Raw genomic sequence first — 24,884 nt, 5'->3', positions numbered from 1 at the left:
GCAGCAAAGATCTCAGAAATTTTTCTTCTACACTTATACAAAGATGCTCTATTTCCCCCTTTGTTTCCTAAAGATTTTATTTATTTATTTGAGAGAGAGAGAGAGAGAGCGCATGGGGAGCAGCAGGCTTCTTGCTGAGCAGGGAGCCCAATGCAGGGCTCAATCCCAGGACCTCAGCATCATGACCTGAGCCCAAGGAAATGCTTAACTGACTGAGCCACCCAGATGCCCCCAAAATACTCTAAATAACCCATTTCAGGAGCTGAAATGGGTTGAAAAGAGTTGATATTTTCTGGTTACTATAAATAAATTTTAACTAAGAACTAATACTAATTATGTTTACAGCACATAAAGTGAAGCTGTTGAATTTTTTAAAAACACAATATCGAGAAAGCCTTATATAATAAAGAGCAAACGGGTATTTACCTTGAGAGCTCCATTTAATTGGACATGATATGCTTGACAAAAGCTGTGGGCATAATACAGACAGTTTAGAGTTAGAGGACCGTCGAGTTTAATGAAAGAGAGATTTAGCAAGTAAGTTCAATCTCAATTTTTCTTAGCTGTAACAGGAGCATTTATTGTTTTAAGCTCGGTACAGCCCACTGTTCTTCATCCTGGACTCATGACGTTTCCCCTGACTTTGTAGATTTCATTTGTTGGAAGAAGTGGTACATTCACATGGTTAAAAGTTTTCTTTAGAGTATGAAAGAACTTATAACGCAAATGAAATATTCCTCACCACTGCCTCCCATCTACCGTTTCTCTTTACAGCAAAGTTGGTGGAGCTGTTATGCATGTATAAGAAAATACAAATATATGTTTCTAGGACTCTTTTTCACCCTATGGTGGCATACTCTACAAACTCTTTTGCATCTGCTTTTCTCACTGAATGACCGTAAACAAGAGTATCATTATTTGGGGGGCACTGTAGGGAATTTCATTTTGTAGATATACCGGAATCTCTTTGATATATCCTACATTGGTGGACATTAAATTGTTAAATATTTACCAACAACACCGTAATGAATAACCACATATCACTCATTTCACCTGAGTGCAAGTGTATCTAAAAACCGTATCCCATGATGTAGATTTACTAGAATTGTTAATACTACGTCACTGTATCGGGATTTTAATGATTGACATTCCCAACAGGAATGCATGAGATTACTTATTTTCACACACTCTCCTCAACCCAAACTGTTGTCAAACCTTTAATCTTTGGCAATCATCTTATTAAAAAAAATGGTATCTCCATGTAGTGTTAATCTGCATTTCTTTTATTAGTAGTGAAGTTTAGCATATTTGTAGTTTTTTTATTTCTTTTTCTGCAAACTGTTTATGTTCTTGTTAATTTTTCTATCAGTTGTAGTCTTTTTATTAATTTGCAATAGTTTTTTTTTTTAATTAGGAAAATGAGCTTTTGCTGATACTGATTACTTTTTTTTTATGGCTTGCTGTTTGTCTTTTGACTTTGCTTCTGGTGGCTTTTGCCATATGGAGTTAAAAAAATTATGTGGCTGAATTTATCAAAACTTGTAATGCCTCCTGGGTTTTTATCAGTGTTAGAAACACCTTCCTACTTCAAAAGTTATAAAATAATTTGTCCATGGCTTTTATGCTTTCGGCTTTTACATTTAAATTTTTGAACCGTTTGAAATTTATTCTGGTATGAGATCCAGACCTGACTTTATTTTCTAGATGACTTGTCCAAACGATCTTTATTGAATGATTCTTCTTTCATGTAATATATTTATGGTACTAACCAAATATAAAACTTTGTTTATGAGAAAAAAGTGAAGTTTAATCAGGATTGTCAGTGAAGATGTGCTTGGCTGACTGCTTTCCTTTTCTTCTGTCCTCTCCTCTCCTCTTCTTCCCCCCTCCCTCCTTTCCTTCCCTCTTCTTCTCCCTGCTTTTCTTTTCTTACTTTTTCTCAAGTCATTAGACTTCATAAGTTTACATTTACATCAAAGCTATCAGCATAGCTTTATTGAAAAGTGGCCGGGTTAGTATTTTTGGGGAATAGATAAGTTTTTCAATTTTATTGGAAATTTTAAAATTTATAAATTATATCATGTAATTTAATTTTGCATCTTTTTTTTGTGGGGTGTGTTGTTTTTCAGACCCTCTAGGTGAAGCTGCTATAAATTGGTAGCAGGACACAGATATGAGATGACTTTGATTTAAGCAAAAACATCAGACAAGGAGATGAACGAAATTTTAGCACCAGCCCTTCCATTAATGATGTGACCTCCACTCAGTAAGTAGACCTCTTTGGCCCTCAGCTTCCTCATTTTCATAATTGCTTGCTGTAAAGGATTTTGAGATCTCCCCAACTTTAATATTCTAATATACTTTATTCTGACACAAACCCTGTCTATCTTACAGAGATTTTATAAAGATCTAGCAAGAAAAAATACATGTGAAAACACATTTTAAGCTGTGTAACAATGCATAGGAGTGTCAAAGCCCACAGGAATAAAAATCTTGGGTATATAGTCAGATTTTTAGATGATATCTTCTTAGAGTTATTGTGTAATTGATTGATAATAAGAAAACATGAGTATGTTCAATGAGAGAGGCAGAGACAGAGAAGTTATTTTAAGCTCAGAAGAAGTCCATCAACAACGCAATCAGTTAAGAGTTGCTATAAGCACCGAGCACATGAGATCATACCTTCATAGTTGATGCAGCCATTGGAGTCTTCCTGACCTGCCATCAGGGCTTCCACTTCCTCTTCTTTCATTTTTTCACCTAATGAAAGAAAACTCTCTGCTCAGAAAGAAGGCCAGAGGATATTTTCTAAATTCCATTGTAAGTGATCAGTTTTGGGTTTCTGGAGACAATGATTAAGCTCTTGGAGGGTAGAAATCAAGCCCATCCTGTTCCTCTGGTAGTTAGTACATTGTCAATGAATTGTTTTTAAGTGAATGAATTAAATACGTTATTATCCCTTATCATCCAGACTCTATCCTATAAGAACTATGATGCTTTACTTTACTCATTCATTACTAGTAACTTAAGTTACCATTTTGCCAAAACAAACTTGTTGACACTGAGGCCAATGGAAATGGTCATTAATTTTTGACTATTCTTTTTCATCTTATAGCTCTTCCCCCTACCTGTTTTGTTAGAACTTGATCCCCCTAAGTCATGCTCTTTCCTATATATTATGTCCTATTAAGTCCACTGAAATAAATTTTCCTTACCCAATGTGGCTAAAACATGGCGGAGTTCAGCACCCATGACTGTACCGTTGCCTTCCTTGTCAAAGACACGCAGACCCTCAACAAAGTCTTCATAAGTGCCCTGGTCCTTGTTGTTGGAAATAGCTTGCATCATGGGCAAAAATTGTTCAAACTCAATTTTCTTGGCATTCATCTCTGGAAGAAATTGCAATTTGGAGAGTTATTAGCTACCATAAAATGTCATTTCTGATTCACAAATTAAACTTGAGAGTTCATTCCAGATGATCTAAAATATCTTCCTATAGCTTAAATTTCAGTTGGTAAATTGCTGATGACAAAAAAATTGGTAATAGATAATAGCATGAGCTCTGGAGTCCTCATGCTTAAGGTTTTATCTCCAGTCCACCATTTACAACTATGTGATCATGGGCAACTTTCTTCATCCTTTTGCACTTCAACTTTTTCATCTGTAAAATAGAGATTCTTCATAGTGTTGGTGTGAGCACTCAATGAGATAATACCTGCAAAATGTATTACATTACCTGGGACAAACGGAGTGCTATATAAGTGTTAGCTACTTTTTATTAGTATTGTCAATTTATATTTTCTATAGATACTAGAGAGGCCATGTAAAAATATACTGATACAACAAACCCATTGGCATGTAAATACAGTAAAACTTAACTTTAGTATATATGCCTCCTTTTGTCCTGTGAGCTTTTCTGGAGCCTTCAATTTCTTTAAATTTTAAGTAACTTTAAAAAGAAGCCTATGAGGAGAGTGTGTACATCAAATTCCTTGTGATCTCCTGACTTCTTTGCAGTTTAGAGGTCTGGGGATGGTAAGGTTTTCTTCAGTATCTTCTAACAAGATAAATTGCATCCACAACAAAAGTATCAAGCCAACTATCCAGACGGATGTGAATGGATAAAGTTAAGTAACCCTAATATCAAAATTCCCTTTTACTAGTCTTTCCTCATAGAGTAAAAATGGACTAATATTAAAAAGATCAAGTTTGAATGCTGAAAAATGAGCATTTACCTAATAATTCTAAAAAAGATGGATGCTTGTTGAGTTAGAAAGTGGCATCTACAGGATAAGATCTGGCTTATTGTTCTCTCTGTATCTCCTCCTCTCAGCTACCTTTTGCATGCTTTATCTGGACATTTTGCTCTAAAGAAAATGAAGCTTGAGAAAAATTTCAGCAAACTGACTTAGAGGTAGGTTTGCTTGAAATCAAATCCACCCCCCCATTGGTAACAAAGGAAAATAGTCTTTTCAGTTATCAAGGGAAAAATGAGATTATTTGCCTTTTGCTTTCCCCTCTTTTTTCCTCATGGCAAAGAGAAACAGTCGAAATATCTACTTGAAAAAATTTCAGTGTTGTCTCATCTTTTTTATTCAGGGTAGTATTCTCCAATAGACTATTACACTTTGCCACGAACCATAGGGATCAATTTTTTTTTTCTTGTTCCAGACTAATAACTGGATTACTGTATCGAGCAAATGACTTCTACAATGTTGCCACTTACATATCTCACTGTCTTTTGTCCCAGGATTTACTTGGGGGCACTGAATGTAGGTTTGAGCTTAGATTTTTAAGTCTTCTTGTAATTCTTTGGAAATAGAAAACACTCTTATTACGATGACATTCTGTTGATTCTTAATTAGGAGAGCTGAGTTACTTTTAAGATGGTCACAGACAGAGCACTGGGCAAGGTCAGCAGGTATTTTCAACCTCCTGAGAGCACTGAGATTTTATTTCCACAGCTTTTGTCAGTGTGCCTTTGTAATTCACTGAGTTGCTTACGAAGTGTATTGTGTTTCAGCCATATTTAACATCTTTGTCAAAATGTGTTTTTGCCTTTGAAGGTTTGAAAAAAATGTGCAGATTTGGATATTATTTCATTCATTAACCTTTAAATTATGAGCATTAGGTAGGATGATGATGATGATGATGTTAGCTTTAGATATTATTTCATTAACATGAAATTTTATCATGCTTGCAAATTCTCACAGGAAGGTTAACTTATGAGGAAAAAACTGAGAGTCTAGACAGCCAAGAGGCACACTTACCATCAAGAGCAAATTAAACTCTATTCTGTGGACCTCATTTCTCATTAAATTTCTCTTTCTCTTACAAACATGCTCTCTCTCTCTCTCTCGTGTATGTGCATGAGCTTGCTTCCCAGCTGCTTGGAAAAATGTGGTTACCTTCATTGCTGGGGTTTCCCAGCACCTTCTTGACCTCCGCATTGGTGGGATTTGTGCCCAGAGCTCGAAGGACATCACCGACCTGGCTTAAGGTGATCTTACATTCACCTGTTCTGTCAAACAGGAGGAACGCCTCCTTGAATTCTGCAAGAAGCAAGAAGCATTAGGGTGTTTGTTTCTCCTTCAGAACTATGAATTAACCCTAACTTCATCAAGGATCCAGTTCACACTCTTCTCTCTTTTTCAACTTTAGTAACCACTTAAGTTATCTTTGGACCCTCCCTTTTCCTAGCTCACACAGCCATTGACAGTCCTTTTGACATTTCTTTTTGGGACTGCTTTAAAACTGCATTGCCAACTTCAAATCATATATTATTATTAATCAAATATGGAAATTGAAGATCCTTGTCGTATTTATTATATTTCCTTCATCTGCCTGGGAAGCAGGACTGGGTTAAGAAATTCTGAGGTCTTGAGAAATCTTAAGAACTCTTATAATTAAGAAAATTAATAAAATTTCAAGAAAACAAATTTTCAATCAGGGTTGTGTTATATGAGGTTAATCCAGATTTCTCAAATTATTTAGAAAAACCTCCTCTTGAAGTACAAATTTCCTAGACTCTCTCCTTGACTAGTTATCTTCAGGAGAAACTTCATTTTTCAGGAAAAAAAAATTAAAAAGGTGAAACAAACCTCTAAGTTCTAGAGTGTCATTTAACCAGTGTATGACTTTAATAGGCTCCTAGTATAATCAGTTTGAAAGGAGAAATATTTGTTTGGATCTATCACTATGATAATCTCTTTAAACTTTACTCTTTTTCAGATAATATAAATGACAACATGTTGCTATATTAGCTTTAGGAGTTAAGTATACATTTTTTAATTAAAATTTTATGCAGATAATTGTAAATTCACAGGAAGTTTTAAGAAAAAATACAGAGAGTTCTCTTAAATACTGTCTAATTTCCCCCAGTAGTAACATTTTGCAAGGTCGTAGTAAACCATCACAACCAGAATGTTCACATTGATAGACTCCACCAATTTTATTCAGATTTTTCTAGCTCTATTTGTACTTACATATGTGTACATGTAAGTATGTATTTTGAAGTGTTGTCTATTTTTATCATAATCACTCTGTTGCTAACTTTCCCAAATTTTGTTCTTCTCTGTTGATGGAACTATTTTGGCTTTTCATAATTATATTAACAAAGAATTAAGAAGTGTATACCAAAGAGACAGAAAAGGGTACTATTATGGATTAAGGGACCAGAAATGACATTTTCACTGAAACTTCTAAACTTAATATAATCAAATTTTCTGGGGAACCCAAAAGTACTGATGGCAACTTGTTGGAGTTAATCCTGGCAACACTCAAAAAACCATTTGTGAAGGAACTGGGAGAGTTAAAAACAGTGTATATTTAGCCCACTAGGGGACTCAGATCTCAAGATGCTTTGTAGATAGATTACTCGGCAAAGTGCCCTATTTTATCATCCGTCCATCCCTGATCTAAGGTTGCACCAGACATTATATTCACAGCTGTAGATCATGTCGCCATTGTTTGCTTAAATTTCCCCTTCGGATTCTATGCAATTGGACTATAACAGATCATTCCCCTAAACTAAAAAGCATGCTGTAGGCACAATAGGGTCATTAGTCAAATGTTATTTTTCGTCTTTCTAAGGGACATGTGAAACTGAACTATTCTTGTTACTGGCTCCAGGCTTTCGTGCATTTGCTCCGAGGGCTCACTATTACCCTGGTCAGATGCTGATATAGAAATAGGATTTTATGGGCTGTAATAGAATCTCTCTGACATTAACCCTTTGTTGATTTAAACGCCTAGGACAGAAAGATATTGCTCTTCCCACCTCAGATTTTTAAGACGTATTCTCTTGAAGAGTCTAGAATAATGGATTAGCAAATTACTACCTAGAGGCTGGCCACCTGTTTTTGTAAAAAAAAGTTTGATTGGAACACAGCCCATTCATTTAGGTGTCGTTTATGGCTGTTTTTAAACCTCAGCGATGGAGTTGAGTTGTTTTCATAGAGACTGTACTCCCAATAAAGCCTAACATATTGACAGTTTGGCCCTTTAAGAAAAAGAATTGACAGCCCCTGAGCTAGACCAACACTGTTCTAGACCTTTTTATGACAATCAAAATGTTTTATTTCTGGGCTGCCCAAAAGACCACCTGTGGCTCCTGAGCACTAAAATATGACTAGTGCAATGAGAAAATATTTTTAAATGTGTTTATTTTTAATTAATTAAAATTTAAGTTTAAATAGCCACATGTGGCCAAGTGGCAACTCTATGGGACAGCACCAGATGTAGACCTTTCGAATGTGATCATTTTCCTTTTTTTTCCTTTCCTTGCACCCTGTGATATATTTAAATAGAGCAGCCGTGACCAAAACTCTTTAATCACTGAACAAGGAAGGAAACAAAGGAAGTTTTCATTCATTTCTGAAAGCATTGCATTTCCATTTAAATTTTAAATGCTTCCATTTGTTTTCTTGGCACAAGAGAAAACCAGTCCACCACACCAACATTTCCAACCTCTATAGCTAAAACCTAGTTCATACATGTAGAATAGGTTTAATGGTCAACAGTAAGTCCTTCTGTCCCTGCAAGGGTTTTTAGTCTTCTGTTGCTTTGTCCCACCATAGTTTGGCAGTCAAAATGACACTGTACATGAGATATTTAAGAGGACTGGGGTGCAGTAGCTGATAATGTAGCAGCATCACTAGTTAAAAATGCATTAAGAGTGAAACAAATTATAGAAGAATTACCACTGTTTTTAATAATAATAATAATAATAATAATAATAATAATAATAATAATAAAAAGCCAGTCCTTTGTAGTATAATTTCAAATGCTCTTGAGTTCTGAGCCATCAAATCACCTAATCTCTTGACATGAGACCATCAGCCATGGTGTAGATACATGCGAGTTTCTACTACAACAAATATCCTTTTTTTCTTAATTGATGTCCAAACATGAATATTCTAGACATTGAAACAGACTGAAAATGTGGAATTTTTTAGGTAGAGAACTGAATATTTACATAGATACTTATTAAACACTTATAACTGTAATTATTTATATATTACATATTGTAACATATATACATAGTCATTTTTATGACCAATATCCTAATTTATATGCTATCATTTAACTAAATTTTTTCTCCCCCTCCCTTCTGTAGATGTATTCCTGTCTCCGTTTCTTTGAACTTGGGCCACTTTCGCTCCATAAAGCATTCTCGCCTACACTTCTAGAGAAGCAAGCACGTCCTGTGGGCATGGGATCTCTCGGATCCAAAGGCCCGAAGGAGAAAAAGTGGAAGGCTTAGGGAAACTACTCAGATTCTCTTGAATCTTAAGAGTTTGAAGTCTTCTAGTTAGTAACTGTTTTTATGAAATTTCTAATTAGTTTAAACTAATACCAGATGATGATCCTGTTACTAATACTTTGGGTCCTTGAGCAAGTCCTATCAGCTCTTTGAGAGCCTGTCTTGTATCTTTAAAGATGGACCAGGAGACGTCTAATGTTCCTTGCAGTTTTATGATAAACCACTCCTCTTTCTTTGTCTCTGAATTCACTTTTATGCTATATCCACTTCACCTGCTTCTCTCAACTCACTGTGATGCCCATTGAAATTATGTAGGTTTGGTAATTGGGCAGTTTCACAATCAATATTATTTTCTAAATTGAACAGTTTAGATCTGCCAAATCTTTCTTTAGGGATTTGATGAACAGATTAGCCATTCAAAATCTACAACATTTTTGGGGGTAATATATATGATATTGGTTACTGTATCAAAATGGTTTTATTTAGAAATCAGTGAATACAAGGACCTATTTTATGGTATCTGTCTTTTGTTTGCTTAAACCTTTGATTACTGATTATAAGCAAGGGATTCACGTTGAGAAAACTTATACTTAGAGTGATTGAGAGCATTTATATTTAGAGTGGCAACACCAGTGGGGATAATTAGAAAGAGCTAATCTCATCCCAAAGGAGTCAGTTTTCTCACATGCCATCTTTATGAGTGTGCACATAACAACTGTATCTTTTAAACTTACCATCCTGCTGTTCCTTAGAGAACTCGATCTGTTAGAAAGAAATTAACCACAAAGAATATTTTAACCAAAGATGTCCCGATTTTTAAGTGTATCCAGGCTCATTCCCTGAGTAATCCTCAAAGTAAGCTCCAAAAATAAGCCGACTTTTCAGAGGTCAGGCATAGCTTGGACACCAACAGGTTGAGCCATGCAGTGACATGACTTAGAGATAAGGGGTATTTCTGATGTGCAGTAGAGAAGCTCAATTCACTTACCAGCAATCTGGTCAGCACTGAAGGACTGCAGTGGCGAGAGAGAGGGAGAAAGAAAGAAAGAACTAGTACTCTTTCAAATGCATTGACAGAAGGATGAGTGCTCTCTGTTCTGAGATTTTTAGGAAGACATGTAGGTGTCATAGAATAAGAGGGTTGCCTTAGGATACTTTCGAATCTAAGAAAAATAAGCTATTGCGCAAGATAGGTAGGGAACATTTTTCTGTATCTTAATCAATGAATCAATGATTTAACAAATGCTAAGTCAAATAACTTCCTGGAATAATATAGTAGCCTGTGGTGTACTTAAGATCTGTCCAATGCAGATACCCTGCATTCAGAAATACAGATACACCGCATTAAAAAGATCTCCTTAAGTCTTCCTCCTATTTAGCTAGTAGGCTTTTGCTGGGTGGGTCGGAAGTAGTTTACTTCATTTTAGCTATCTTCATCAGACTGTTTTTAAAGGTATAGTATTTTGCTATACTAGCAGTTTCTGCCCCCCACCCCCGGTTAGATGTAATAAAACTTATGTGATATAACAAAAATTAGCGAAGCATAAAGTAATGCTTTGGGGAGTAAGATGTATTTTTTTCAGTTAGCATAATAGCTCTAATTAATCTCTTCTATCCTCACCCCCCCTCAACAAAAAGCAAAAGCAGATTCTATAGACGTATATAGAATATGTTCTCTCCTCAATTCTGTTCCTTGTCTGCCTTTCTATTCAATAAGGTCATATGCATGATTAGATCCTCCTATAAAGGACAAACCGTTTTCTCCTAGGACCCACCATGGCAGAGCCTCTGAGCTGCGGAACAGTGGCAAAGCTGAAGAGTGAGTTGAGGGCCGCTCCAGTCCCTGAGTGGGGCCTCCTTTGCTGAGGCTGCCTTTTATTGCTGGGGAAGCTGTGACCTCACAGCTAGCATCAGGTTTCAGAGACAAGTGGCCACTCCCTTTGGAGAGTTCTTTAGCTTTCTTAGGGCAAAGGGAAGGAGGGCTCTGTACCCTGAGGGCTATTTTTAGGCAACCAAAACCTAGGAGTGGACAGCCATAACGAGACCGAAGCCTATCAGTACTTTTATGGTCTTTATCCTTGAGATGGTCTCTTGGAGCCTCTTCCTTTAAGAAGCTTCTTACTTGTTCAGTGGCAGAGGAGCTTAGAATTTCCCTAACACTCAGGCTGACCCCTTCTCTTGGTGAATTATGGACTTTGCCAACTTCAAGTCAGCAAGTTTTGGTATTTAATGGAATTTTTTGGATGGGACTGGCTTGGGGTTTCAAATGGCAATGACTATAGAAGGAACATCCTCTGGAACTCTGTCCCTTGTGGTGAAGTTCAGAGGACTTGAAAAGGCCATGTGTATTCTTCGTGTTTCTCAGGGTTCTCTCAAGTGACGATGCAGTCCGTTCTTGAAATCTCTCGTTCAAGACCACTCTTTTGCAAGTTGTGTTCTGAGACTCAGAGAGTGTGTCTATGCCAGGGGTGGTTTGGATCTCCATTTTCACCATTCTCCTTTAGCTTTCTTACATCAGAGGTGGGTATTTTCCTCCATCCTCAGTCTCCAGAAAGATCCAAAGCAGGGGCTGTTGAATGCCAACTTATACTTTAGGATTTTAAAGATGTCTAAGGGATTGGCTGGTAATGGGTTTTCATGGCAGCTTACCTGAAAATAGGAGGCAATCCCCTTCCTAGAATGGTACTGTGCAAAGTGGTACTAGGAAAGATCAGTCGTAGCGTGTCCACTAACGTTGAGACATGTTTATCAGTGTTCTTCATACCTAAAGCAGGTTATAGGTGTAAAGAGTGTTGGAGATAAATTTTGATTTAAGTGCTGTCTCAGCAATTGTTTTCAAAGGACTGGTCACAGCAAGCATGAAGTTTCCCCCTGCTAGACAGATGAATACTTTGTAGCTTTCCCTCAAGCCATTTAGAGAGAAATCAATATTAAAATGCATGTCACTTTCTTTTTTATTCATATCAGTTTTTGTCTAAAGTTTACAAGTGGTGAAAAAATCTCATAGGTCCAAAATGAGGATTAAAAACATAATTTGAGAAATATTAGTACCCAGGAAAATGTATTTCCCTAAATAGACATTTTGAGAGTTTATGAGAAATGGAAGTTAATAGAAAAATTTAAGTGCTTTAAATTATTAGGGGGAATGGAAGGGAGGGACAAAGGTGGAAACTTGTCACCCTGATAATTGTGTAGTTTAGAGTCCCGTGTTTTTTTCATTCAAGTTTTTACAAATTCAAGTTAGTTAACATACATGCTAAAATTGGTTTCAGGTGTAGAATTTAGTGATTCATCACTTACATATAAAACCCAGTGCTCATCACAGCAAGTGCCCTCCTTAATGCCCATCACCCAGTTAGCCTATCCCCTGCCCACCTCCCTCCATCAACCCTGGAGTCTCATGATCTCTGATGCCCAAATTAAAGCCATGAGAGCAGACCATGTTTCTTTGTGTTCTTTTTAGTCTTGTAATTATATTTATGTATTGTGTCATTAAATTTGAATTGCCCTATGATTAATATTGAGAACTAGTATGTATCTTTAGTAGAATTAATAACTACAAATAATACAAAATAACCCATGAAAGTTGCCCTAGAGAATGCTCATTTTCTTTTCTTTCTTTTTTTTGAGTAAAAAATGTGTCCTCGAATTCATATAAAATAGGATCAATTTGTATAAAATCTGTGGAGTAAACTGGAAAGTCATTTTAAAAGTTGTATTTATGCTATAAATAAGCTATTCCTAACCACTTGGATATTATGTAAAGGTTTGCTATTATTAAAATAGAAGTGGCAGTCAGTTGTCAAACTATTTCACTACTTTCTCTGTATATCTTTACCACAGAGAAGATCAGAATTTAGATTTTTTTCATACCTATTGAAAATCAAAGTAAACATGTAAGCAAGTTATTGACCACAGTAGAAAAAACTACAGTGTAGTGCATTCTAGAGAATAAACTGTAGTTTAAAAGTTAAAAGACGAGGGGCGCCTGGGTGGCACAGTGGTTAAGCGTCTGCCTTCGGCTCAGGGTGTGATCCTGGAGTTATGGGATCGAGCCCCACATCAGGCTCCTCTGCTGTGAGCCTGCTTCTTCCTCTCCCACTCCCCCTGCTTGTGTTCCCTCTCTCGCTGGCTGTCTCTATCTCTGTCGAATAAATAAATAAAATCTTTAAAAAAAAAAAGTTAAAAGACGTGAATGCTGTGCTCATAGAATAAATGGGAAATGTTACTTTATCTCTGGTACACTCACAAGTGATGAAAACTTCTCTTACATCTCTTTCTTGGTGTAATGATGAAGTAATCAGCTCTTTGAACAAAGGCATGATATAAATACAAAATGTCAGCTGATTTTGGACTCTGTTTGCTGTGTCATCATTCGGTTTGTTTTAAAAATTAGACTTAAGGCTCTTCTTTCTGGAATGCTCTGTTCTCATCTCTGTTTCTTAGAAATTAACTATTCAAAGCCCTGATAAAATCTTCTCCTCTTGAAAGAACGCTTTCTCTCTATTTACTTAGCTCTTTTCTTCCAACTGAAGGATGTTTAACCTTCCTGGTTGTAAACTTCTGGAAAGCCTAGGCCATTACTGAAAGCCATTTACCTTTGACCATCATGCAAACTGAACATGGGCCTACCCCGATTTCTTCCTGCCATCTAGAGTGCTGTCCCTGCCTTATTCTTATATTTTATTCCCCACAGCTCTATAAAATACCTTGCCTATATTAGTTCAATAGATTTGCAATAAATTAAAATCATTAGAACACAAGTATAGTAAGTTCCTCCTTCAAACATGAGAATATTCTATTCCCTGAGAGAGGAGACTTCATCATCTTCTTCAAAGAGCTTCCATTCTATAGACGGTGTCTATGTTCTACCCCTGGTACTACACGCCCAGCACCTAGAACTGCAAGGACATACTAGGCAAGCTCATTGCTCATTTTGAATTATTGACCTATGTGCCTTTATATTTCCAGAGGCTTTCCTTAAATTTTTATAAGGCTTTTCCTTACATTTTATAAAGTTTATGATCTGGAATTCTAATTTGCCAACCCCTGATTTGCTTTTTTACAGGGCTTTTCTATCTTAGCCTGATACCTCTATTGGACTGTTAGTATAATAATTACATTCCACATTTTCGTGACTCATGTGCTTTTTGGTACTGGATTTAGGTAACTAGTAGTTTACAAGGCACTGGTACTGAAAAGGATTTTTATTGCAGTGTTTACAGATCTTTTCTCATTTTGAGAAGCATTTTTCTATTAGTAATCATGATGTTTGGTTAACTGATTAAAGGCAAGATAAAGTTTCTGGTATATAGAAGGAATTAATTTATAGGGAAATATTAAAATGAAGTTAATCAAACAGGCTCTGGAGTTGCTGTATGTTGAGCTTAAGCATAACAAGAAGAGCTATAATTAAGGATGATCTGGGAGATCCGTGACGTTGAATACTGAGTGAAAATGCCCGAGGAAGGGACACAGACTACAGTCTTTAAACAACTTCATCTCCCTGCAAGATGGAATGAGGCTAATGACTGGTAAGGCCAAGTTAAAGAAGTTAATCTCACCAGGGCCAGTATTCAAGCAAGAAAACACTGCTGTTTGTTCTCTAATTTAATGCCAGGCAGAGAGGCCTCTAAAAACCGAGGGTATATGCAAACCCTAAGGAAAATTTAGGTTATGAATTTTCACTCTAATCTCAGAGTTACCAGGACTCACCATAAAAGGCCAGCAGAAATACTCTTTTGGAAATAAAGAGTTTTGTGCCTCAGAATAACTCACTTCATTTAAAGGAGATACATATTTTTCATTGCATTTTTTTTTTTACATCAACAAAGGATATACTTGGGCTGGTGACTATAATATGAAATAAAAAGGAGAAATTAAGGACAGCAAGAAATTAAGAATACAATACCAGCCCAGCCTGTCTAATATAAGAGAGAATAGATGGCTGTATAGATTGGGTACATTGATCTGAACAGAAGGGGAAATGAGTAATTCTGTGCTCAAAAAGTGTGGACTAGTCAACTGAATTTGGTCACATTGGAGCAAAGGCTGAATTATTACAATAATACCATTCATACCTACACGAATTAATGAGAAGCCTAAGTGAATTTTAATAAAAATTTTAAAATGTGACCTAAGTCTATACTTCTTCAGATTTGTTGTATCTTTCCTATGGTTAATAATTGATAGCTTTAAGATTTAAGAGTTGAAGCTTCTCCACTTTGTATACTAGTTTCTATGTAATTTATTAAAATCCAAGTTGTGTTTTTGTTCCTTCCTTCCTCTTTTTATTTTTAAGATAGGAGCATTAGAAAAATTCTTGGTGTGTGTATATTAAGAAATTAAAGTATCTGCTTTTTCCTACTTATCTGGAATGAAAATTCCTCTTGTGACCACAGGGATATGTGAATACTGGCATTACCATTAGAGATTTCAGGTCTTTTCATATGGTGGAAAGAGGACCAGACAGGGATTGAAGTATGCAGAATTTTGTTCTGTTATATTAAAGCGTGTGTCTTTTGATTAAATAATTTCTCTTATCTGGGTCATGGCTTGCTTCCTCAAATATAGAATATTATACTGTGTGATTTCTAGGGTTGCTATGGTTCTGCAATGTTGTGAGTTTTCCATGCTTTTGTTATCAGAATCTGCCTCAACTGGCTTTTTTAATGGAAAAAGTCATGGTGCCTAAAAACTCAAGAAGTAACATTATTTTGAAGTAATTTAGAAAAAGAGGAATTAAAACATAATTTCATAACACTGTGTTCAAGTCAGTCAGATGTTTTATAAACAAGAGACAATGTACCATTGGCTACTTACTAGATACAAAGACTTCACTTGCCACAGTGGAAGGAGGAATATAAAGTTGGATAAGATGTGGTTTTATCTTTAGGGTATATTTTTTTCTCTCTGGCTTCAATTCACTATTAATAATTTATGATCCAAAGAGCAAGGATTTATCATCCATACGGTTTAAATTTTTAACTAGTATAATTAAAGCCACTAATACTTGTATATTGCAATTTTTGCCCTCTAAATTCTGATCTGGAGTGAGAAGCAAACTGTAGAAATTGATGTAGAAACAAACTATAGCAGATCTTATTTTCATACAAAAAGTATTTCAGTATGAGGAGAAGCAGAAGAAAGTGTAGGATCAGCAGACTAAATATAATCCTTTCCATAATTTCCATGAGTCAGATGGTGCTTAATGCTGGGTAATTATGGAACGACTTCTAAAGACAACTTGCCAGGGGGTTCATTTGCAACATTAAAATGTCAAGAGTCTAAATTTGGCACTGTCACTTTGTGGTCTCCTTGTCTTGCAAAGATTTCATTATCTTTAAAATTAAAAGGGCTATTCACTATTAATTGGTGAACATATCTATTCCTTTCCAAACTGCATTTTACTTAGCAAAGACAAAATCCAGTTACATATAATTCAAAATATAATTTTAGAGAGTTACAGAATGTCCTTTAGTATTTTCCCACTTCATTCCACCTGTTCTCTTCTTGTACATCATAGACGTTTGAGAGTGGAAACTTGATACCTACTGGTAGTCTCAAATAATTTTTTATTTGCTCCTTAGGTTATAATCACACTGCAAATGGATTGATATTGCAATTTGTTACATTATAGTTGTATTAAAAATTAATTCATATTATTGAAAGTCCAGTGTAAAAAAAAAAGGCAAATTCTTTTTTTTCCTTTTCTTTCTTTCTTTCTTTTTTCTTTCTTTCTTTTTTTTTTTAAGCAGGTGACATACCCAGCATAGAGCCCGATGCAGGGCTTGAGCTCAAAACCCTGAGATCAAGACCTGAACTGTGATCAAGAGTTGGACGCTTAACTGACTGAGCCACCCAGGTGCCTCAGAAAAGACAAACTCTTAAAATTACATAAAGAAAACTTAGAGACAACTTATAAATGTTTTCACCCTTTCCTTCTAATCAGAAATTGACAATATGTGTTCTTTTCCTAGTTCTTTTCCTCAAGCTAGTTAAGGTTAAGATTTAATCGTTATACATGCGGTATTATATTTCTACGTATCACTCTAAAGATATATGGTGATTTTTCTTTCCAGTTTCAATCATGCCATCTATTTGTAAACAAAATAGAGATCTCACACCTTTGTTAGAATATTAGCCTGATGGCAAAATTTGGAAGTCAGTTTTGGTATGTGTGTATATTTAATTAAAAAAATAAACGGAATTATTTTAAAAATTCAGTCCATTTCATTACCCTTAAGATCATTTTAAAAAATACTTTGGTATAGTTTTTTTTCTCCAGCTCTATTGAGATACAACTGATATAATATAATGTAAATTTAAGGTGTACCATGTGATTTGATATGTGATGATTTTGATATTGTGAAATGATCACCACAATGAGGATAGTTGATATATTCATCATGTCACATTTTTTTAAATTAAAAAAAATTGTGTGTGTGTGTATGTATGTGGTGAGGACTTTTAAGATCTACTCTCTTAGTAGCTTTAAAGTATACAATATGGTATTGTTAACTATAGTCACTATGTTGTATATTAGATTCCAGAACCTATCCATCTTATAACTCGTAGTTTGTACCTTCTGACCACCTTCACTCATTTCCCCCACCCCCAGCTTTACCCCTTGCAACTACTAATCTACTCTCATAACAACCTTTTTTTTTTTTTTTTAATATCCGTGTTACATTTATAATTTGTAATAGGAAGCTCGGGCAAAGTGACTAGAAGTCTTTCTAGATTCCTAATCTTCCCACCTTCTAGCTGTAAAAGAGAGCACTCAACCTGTCAGCAACAGGTGCAAAGATAGGGGAGAGCTACAGAGAACAGAAGAATAGTAGATTGCCAAGGTCAAAAGTCTAGGTGAACTTGCTCTGATGTGTGCCTGTCACTCCCTCCTCTGGCTACATAGGGTTGTGCAGGGTGATATGACATCCACTCTACCTCACACCCTTAAGAATAAAAAAAGGCTTCTTTATGCATTAGGTGGTTTTTTTTTTTTTTTTTTTTTTTTTTTTTTTTTTTTTTTAAGAGAGGGAGAGAGAGAGAATCCCAAGGGGGTTGATCTCACAACCCTGAGATCATGACCTGAGTTGTTGAAATCAAGAGGCAGACACTTAACCAACTGGGCTACCCAGGTGCCCCTTCTTCTTCTTCTTTTTTTTTTTAAGATTCATTTATTTATTTGAGAGAGAGACAGAGAGAAAGAGTGCAAGTGGGAGGAGGAGCAGAGGGAGAGGGAGAAAGTCCTTAAGCAGACTCCCTGCTGAGTGGGGAGCCCTTTACGGGGCTCAATCCCAGAATCCTGAGATCATGACCTGACCTGAAATCAAGAGTCAGCCACTCAACCGACTGAGCCACCCAGGCACCCTTTGTACACGCATTCTTAACAGCAGCTTACTCTTCATAAACATGAGGTGGTTTAGGGTATGATTACCACAGGTGACTCTGGATTTGGCCTGAGAGTTTAAATCCTAGTTCCATCACCTGCTAGTTATTTGATCATGGACATAGCACTGAACTTCATTAGGCTCAGTTTCTTTTCTTGCAAAATGAGGCTAAAAACAACCTCAGTTTAATGTTTTGAGGATTAAATAAGATAATAGGGCACAGAGTTAATTCTCAATGAATATTTATTATTATATTACGAAGAACTTTATAATTTTCGAAGACTTTCATGGGCTTTGACCTCATTTGATTTTCCCAAGAATTCTTCAAAGTGGCACTGGGTTTGTATTAGCCTTGTTAGAGCCAAGAAAAAAGAATTTGTAGATTAACACAGGCAATCCTATACCTGGACCAGAACAAGTATACAAGTCAATGTATACAGAATATTTGCCTCTACTGAATACCCACCAGTAAATAGATGTATTTATCGGGAATGCTCTATTTCCACATTACCCATTAAATTGAAAGTTTAAATCTCCCCAACTGTGCGGTAAATTGTTGAGATTTGTCATTGGATGAGTTTCTGTCAATGCATTCTGTACCTTTACCACTTTTTGTAATATCGCCTGCAGTATCTATTCAGAGATGACCTGACTGAATTATAGTGAAAACGGTGAGAATTAAAACTTAAGCAGCACAAGGAAAGACACAATTCAAAGTCTCATCACCTCATAGCAATCCTGCCATATCAACTAAGGCATGCATCATGCAAGACATTTACTTACACATTGAAGATCTTTTAAAATCTAGGCACATAGTCATCTCACTACTTATTTTCTTTCATTATTTCAACACTTGGTTAAGGTGTGGGGCAGGAGATATTAATTCTTGTGTTTGCACCTGCAACTATACTCATGGTGGATTTTAATTCCTACACTTGAGATTCTGCCCGCAGTGTTCTTTAGTCTGGGCATCGTGGTTGGAAGTGTCAGCTCTCTGAAAGCAAAGAGTGCTTAGAACCACCCAGGACAGCAACTTGAACGCTCAAATATCAGCAGTCTTTGTGTTTTTGAAAAGGATACTCATAGAACATCCATAGGACATCAGGTCCTATTCCCTTCATGAATATCAAAGGTTTTGCCTCAGAACAACTGAACAAATGTTCTAAATAACCAACAAACTAGGAAATCGGTTTGGAAAGCACATTAAAGAAATTGATAAAACTAATTAACAATACTAAAGATTGTTCAGAGTTTATGGGGAGTTAAATATATGGTTATTAAACATGGTGGACCATAGATATTAGCTGGGAATAGTATTGAGGAATTAACTATTACTATTGCTATGCCTGCAGTCCTACACAGAGAAAGTTACACTTATACATTAGCATTACTCAACGTCTAAAGGACAGCCGGATTTCTAATCTTATATGATTTATGAAAGAAAGTTTAAAATCCAATTAAGTTTTGTTCTTTATCGAGTTTTCAGAAAGTTAATGAACACACATAACAGCTCTATTAATTTCTTTAGAGTTCATTTTCTCTGCTTGAAAAAAGTTTATAACTTATATGAGGTAATATATCTAGAAACATCATTAAGTGATTAAAGGCATCATAATATGAAATGTTTTAATGTACATTTTAATTAGCCTTGTTACCTACTGGGATGAGATTACATTTTATATAGTTCTCAAGTTGTACCACATTCTTTGGCTATAATACCTATAAATGTGCACTGATTTCATATTGATGAATGCAAATCATTGAAGGCATTTAAATTCCTTTACAAAAATATGTAACTTTCAATTCTGTTCTTTTCGTTTTCTCTCTCTCCATTGGGAGTAGGCTCTCTGAATGAAACATAAAGCTTACATTCCTCCTGTTTCTTCCAGATTTGTTTAACTGCTCCTTTTTGGGTTGCGTCCCTTACCAGGATCCATCCCATCTCTCTTTCTGTAATGAACTAGTGAAGAGGGAGAGTCCCTCCTCACTGCAGAGACACTCTGAGAGTGTTTTCTTCTTTTGTGTGGTAGCCATGCTACCATTAATTCAATGTACAGATGAAAGGATAAACCAATTTTTCAAGATTTCAAAGAGCATCACTTCTCCGCTAACTGTGAACAACTAATCAGTTTAATTTCTGGATTTAAAGAAGTGATATTTTGTCTTTTTTTTGAGACTTCTTACTGCCAAACTACATATTTATTTATTTATTTATTTAGTATTTCTTCAGGGAAGAAAATTAATGCCTATATTCATTAGTGGGATACATCTTTTTCTTCTTAAGAAGGCACATTTCTCGCCCCAGATGCTTGTAATCCTAGGTGCAAAGAGGTAAAATTGTCATATAAATCACAATAAATATAGAGGAATAGCTTTGACACTGATTCATATCTGTAATAGGATAGAGTGGAGAGTCAAGTAATACAGATGATTGGAATTATTGTCATGGCTGTAACCACATTCATCGTATAATGTAGTCAGGGTGCATCTATAAAGATACATAACTAGAATTGCTGCAGATGAGAAATTTGGTTTCCTCTTAATGAATTATATGCAGTCTTTTAGGTAAAAAAAACGACTTATTACAAGATCTGACATGCATTTCTCCTCCTAAGTGCATATTCATTAAGAATAGTTCCTAACCAATATTAGATTCTCTGACCAACTTTTTTCAAATATGACTTTAGGTACCTACAAACTCAAGATAAAATATTTGATAATCCACTCCTACTTTGGAACATAAAATCTCATGTTTAACCAGAATGCTACAAAAATTATGACTGTATTTATTTAATGTCACCACATATATCTAAGGGTGATCTGATTCAATATTTATGTCAGAAGTATTTTTAAAAATCCGTGATTATGCTAAAATAATCAATGAAACATTTATTTATAGGTCAGCTTTGTCTTTGCAATTAAACAGTATTAAGTTAGCAAAATTTAGATTTATTGTATATAGAAATTGTGGCTTAAGAGAGATCACCTAATAGGCCCTCTTGCCTGTTAGTTTTCCATATAAGGCAGAGTTCATTGGATAAAGATTTTCAAACTGTCATTCAGACCAATCCAGTGCCAGTGAAGGAGGAGAAGGTACACATTTGAGGGATCGCATCACCGAGAGGTAACAGGCACATCCCCTGCGTCAGTTTCTCAAAAGCAGATAATCTTTTGGCAGTTGAGAGCTTTGAGCACAGCAAAGTGTTGACGCAAAAATTAATCACATTCTCCTTAGTTAAAGATCAGTATACAAGAGCTCAAAGACATAAGCTAAAAGCCATATAAGCAAGTTTTATAGTATTTGGGGGGTTAGTTTCATTTAGAAGCAGCTAACACATTCTGAATTAAATACTGTATATAAATAAACAAGATGACAGTTATAGTCACTGAAACACTTGAGTGCATAATTGTCTGCACCGAGATCTAATTTAGTGTTGTATCAAATTTTATTAAGCAAAGCTGAAGGGGGAATTAACTTGAATTGCAAAAATCTTCTCTTTTTCAGATGAAATAAAGCAGCTGTCAAATAAATACAGCCAGGACAACTGGGTCATCAGCTGTTTTTAAACTTTTGGAAACAAGTAGGGGTGAAAAATTTCCTTTTGATGTAGCATTAAGGTAAGGGATCCAGTTTCCACAGAGATTTTATTTCAAACAAAACCAAACGAAACAAAATAAAACACTGGTTTAAGTATTTGTAAAACACCTTTGCGCTTACACACTTTGTCCCTAAATGTCACTCTGACCGTTTAGGGAAAAAAACCCAGAGAACAAAAAATGAGAGCAAATACAGGTTCCACAGACAATATCATATTCATAGGAATTTAACTGAAATTATATGCTAGAATTGATTGATTTTTTAATCAGGATTCTTTTCTCCCCCAATCTACCAGTCCATGTAGTAATGCCATCTCTCTCAATGAAAAATATACCCCTTTGCAAGTTCCTAGAGTTTCCTACTGTTGAAAGATGTTTCAGTGACCAAACAGTTCACCCCTTTAGTTACCTTAATGGCGGAGAGGTCAATTTTTTCTTCTTTGGGTTTGGCTGGGGCAGGTGCAGGTGCTGGGGCAGGGGCAGGGGCAGGAGCTGGGGCGGCAGCAGCAGCAGGTTTCTTCACGTCCTTCTTTGGTGCCATTTTGTTTAAAACGATGGGTTAAAAAAAAAAAAAAGAAAAGGAGCACCTCCAAAAGAACTTGTCAGAGTGATTCCTGGAAGAGGAGTGGTGCTTCAGTTGATCCACAGCCCAGTGTTTTGAAGGTGGACCCAGAGTGTTAAATGGTATAAGGGCATGCATATATATTTCACTTAGTGCCTAACAGAATCTTGACACATGCAGCTGGATTGGACAGTTCGCTAGTCAAGGGGGATGGCATTCAGGCTCGGACTATAAATGGAATCTAAAGGGTCAGAGCTTCATCAATTTTTTTTTTTTTAACTCCTCATGCCTTTTTTTTTTTTTTTTACCCCCCACCTCCATATATAAAGGAGAAAGAAGTATGACAAAGCCAGCTTCAGATCCTTTGGTGACAGTAAACTAGATTGACTGATACTTTTTCTTGGTAGAATTACAGTTCTGCTGAAGTTGTAAATCTTTTTCTTTTTTTCATGCCTAAGAAACTTTACCGAAGGATTTGATTTCAACTTGGAATTTTGGCAGGGAGCATCACCAACTTTCACTCAGCTCCTTTGCTCATGTTCACCCCCCCGCCCTTGCCATAATTTGCAAGAAGTTGTTGGTCAGCAAAGAGGTGGTGGTGTTTAAAAATAAAAAGCAGACGTATAAGGAAAGCCCATCAAATATTAAAGTGCTTTCCCTTCTAGGGAGCACGAACTCTGCCTCTCTCTCTCCCCGCCCTCTCTCTTTTTAATTGTAATGAACTGTATGCTAAAGAAAAATAATTCAAAACTACTTCCTATAGCTTAATTTTCTTTCTGTAATGAAAAAAATTAAATGGAATGGAATGACAGCAAGATTTACCTTCTTGCAAAACAGCTTTTCTAATAGTAAAGTAACTGTCAGTCAAAGCAGATACTTCCTCATTCTACTTCCTAAATGGCACAAAGCCCAGTTACTTTTCTCCTGAAATTTTTTTTTATCCATACGAGAGAGGTAAGATATATTTTTTATCTAAGTGGACAGAGAAATAAAGAGAGAAATTATCAATATGATGTGAGTTTTGGTGGATAACTTGAAAAGTTTTCCTTTTCTGTCTTTCGATTCCTCAGTTTTCAAAGCTGGATTCTCATATTAAGAAGCATAAGATTAACCAATGTACCATCTTATCTTCACTTCTGTTTTTTAACTTGTATGGTATTTAATTAATGAGTGGTTATTAATTAGTAAAAACAAAAAAACCAAAAATACAAACCAAACCAAAACAAAACCTCCCAAAAAACTCAGTAGCTTGTTTGGGATTTTAAAAGAACATATTTATACATTAGATAATTACATATATATATACATATATATATGTGTGTGTGTGTGTGTGTGTGTGTATGTATGTATATATACCCACACATGTACATATATATATGTATACCCACACGTGTACATATATACACACACATATATAAGTGTATAAGTGTAAATACACACATTTATATTCTAATTGTTGAATATTGTGTTTAAAGATATAGATTTATTATCCATTTTCCATTTTGTTTTGGTCTGATATAAAAGCATTCCCCAATTTGGGGAAGGTCATTGTTCCTTTCCGTATATTACAACTAAGAGACATTTAGACTCTCATCTTAGCAATAATTTACTTAAGTCACATCTGATCCCTAGTATCAGTCTCCTTATGTCCTGGGGTGGCCTGTCTACTGGATTATATTATCCACATAGGTTCAGGAGAAGCTTTTTTTTTTTTTTTAAGACTTTAAAAAAAATTTATTTACTTGTGAGAGAGAATGGAAGAGGAAGAGAGCACAAGTAGGGAGAGCAGCAGAGGGAGAAGCAGGCTCCCCACTAAGCAGGGAGCCTGACGTGGGGCTCCATCCCAGGACCCTGGGATCATGACCTGAGCCTAAGGCAGACGCTTAACTGACTGAGCCCCCCAGGCGCCCCAGGAGAAGTTTTTTTTATTAGCTCTTCCCTTTGCTGCCCCACAGCAAGGACTGAGTCATTACCTACATTAGCTGCTGGTACTCATTTCTCACATGCAGGACAGTCAGGAGAATCTGAACGTATTTTACCTAGGTATATTGCTTATCTCAAATGTAAATAATTAGAATAGAATTTTAAAGGAATGTTATGTTTTATAATAGAAACACTTTTTAAAATAGCAGAAATGTATCCACTAATATGTTTTCCTTTGGACTATCAAAGGAAAAATGGTTTTTTTCTGCAATTACTGAGTGATGGATAAGCTCTTACTTTCATTCACTGCCTATTTTAATATTTTGCTCCATATGCAGAAATCCCTTAAAATTGATGACAGGCTTACGTGTAAAAGGGCTTTTTGTGTTCTGAGCAAAACAAAAAAAAAAAGAAAAAGAAAAAAAAAAGAAAAAGAAGAATTGAAGTAAGAATACTTTATTTCATATTAAGGGGGAAATGACTTAATCTCACTATAAATCTAAATCCCTTTGTGTTATCAATTATATGTCTTGGATTTATGAATTCACAGAATTAAATATGTTGGCATAGACCTCTCTACTTGAAGAGTAGAGCTCATGAAGGTACAGGTGCCATTCATATCATATCAAGGGTACATGATATCTAC

The 24,884-nt window shown here is 35.7% G+C and overlaps 1 protein-coding gene and 1 long non-coding RNA gene across 3 annotated transcripts in view; one reads left to right on the top strand and one right to left on the bottom strand.

The window, feature by feature from the left end:
* LOC103659821 overlaps positions 1-24,884 on the top strand; it is a 173,443-nt gene that overhangs the window by 75,998 nt on the left and 72,561 nt on the right. For both annotated transcript variants that reach the window (XR_005837524.1, XR_005837518.1), the window contains one exon: positions 2,130-2,266. This is a non-coding gene — a long non-coding RNA (uncharacterized LOC103659821). The remainder of the gene's footprint in view (positions 1-2,129; positions 2,267-24,884) is intronic.
* MYL1 (myosin light chain 1) lies at positions 269-23,144 on the bottom strand. Its single transcript, XM_008687463.2, has 6 exons — positions 22,163-23,144; positions 9,499-9,526; positions 5,409-5,552; positions 3,216-3,389; positions 2,683-2,760; positions 269-469 (listed from the first exon to the last, which is right to left on the bottom strand). The coding sequence occupies exons 1-6, from the start codon at positions 22,292-22,294 to the stop codon at positions 441-443; spliced, it is 585 nt and encodes a 194-aa protein (XP_008685685.1). The 5' UTR covers positions 22,295-23,144; the 3' UTR covers positions 269-440.

Source organism: Ursus maritimus, unplaced genomic scaffold (assembly GCF_017311325.1).
Source record: "Ursus maritimus isolate PB19 unplaced genomic scaffold, ASM1731132v1 scaffold_1, whole genome shotgun sequence".
Taxonomy (NCBI): domain Eukaryota; kingdom Metazoa; phylum Chordata; class Mammalia; order Carnivora; family Ursidae; genus Ursus; species Ursus maritimus.
This window is presented reverse-complemented; position numbering and strand designations above follow the sequence as displayed.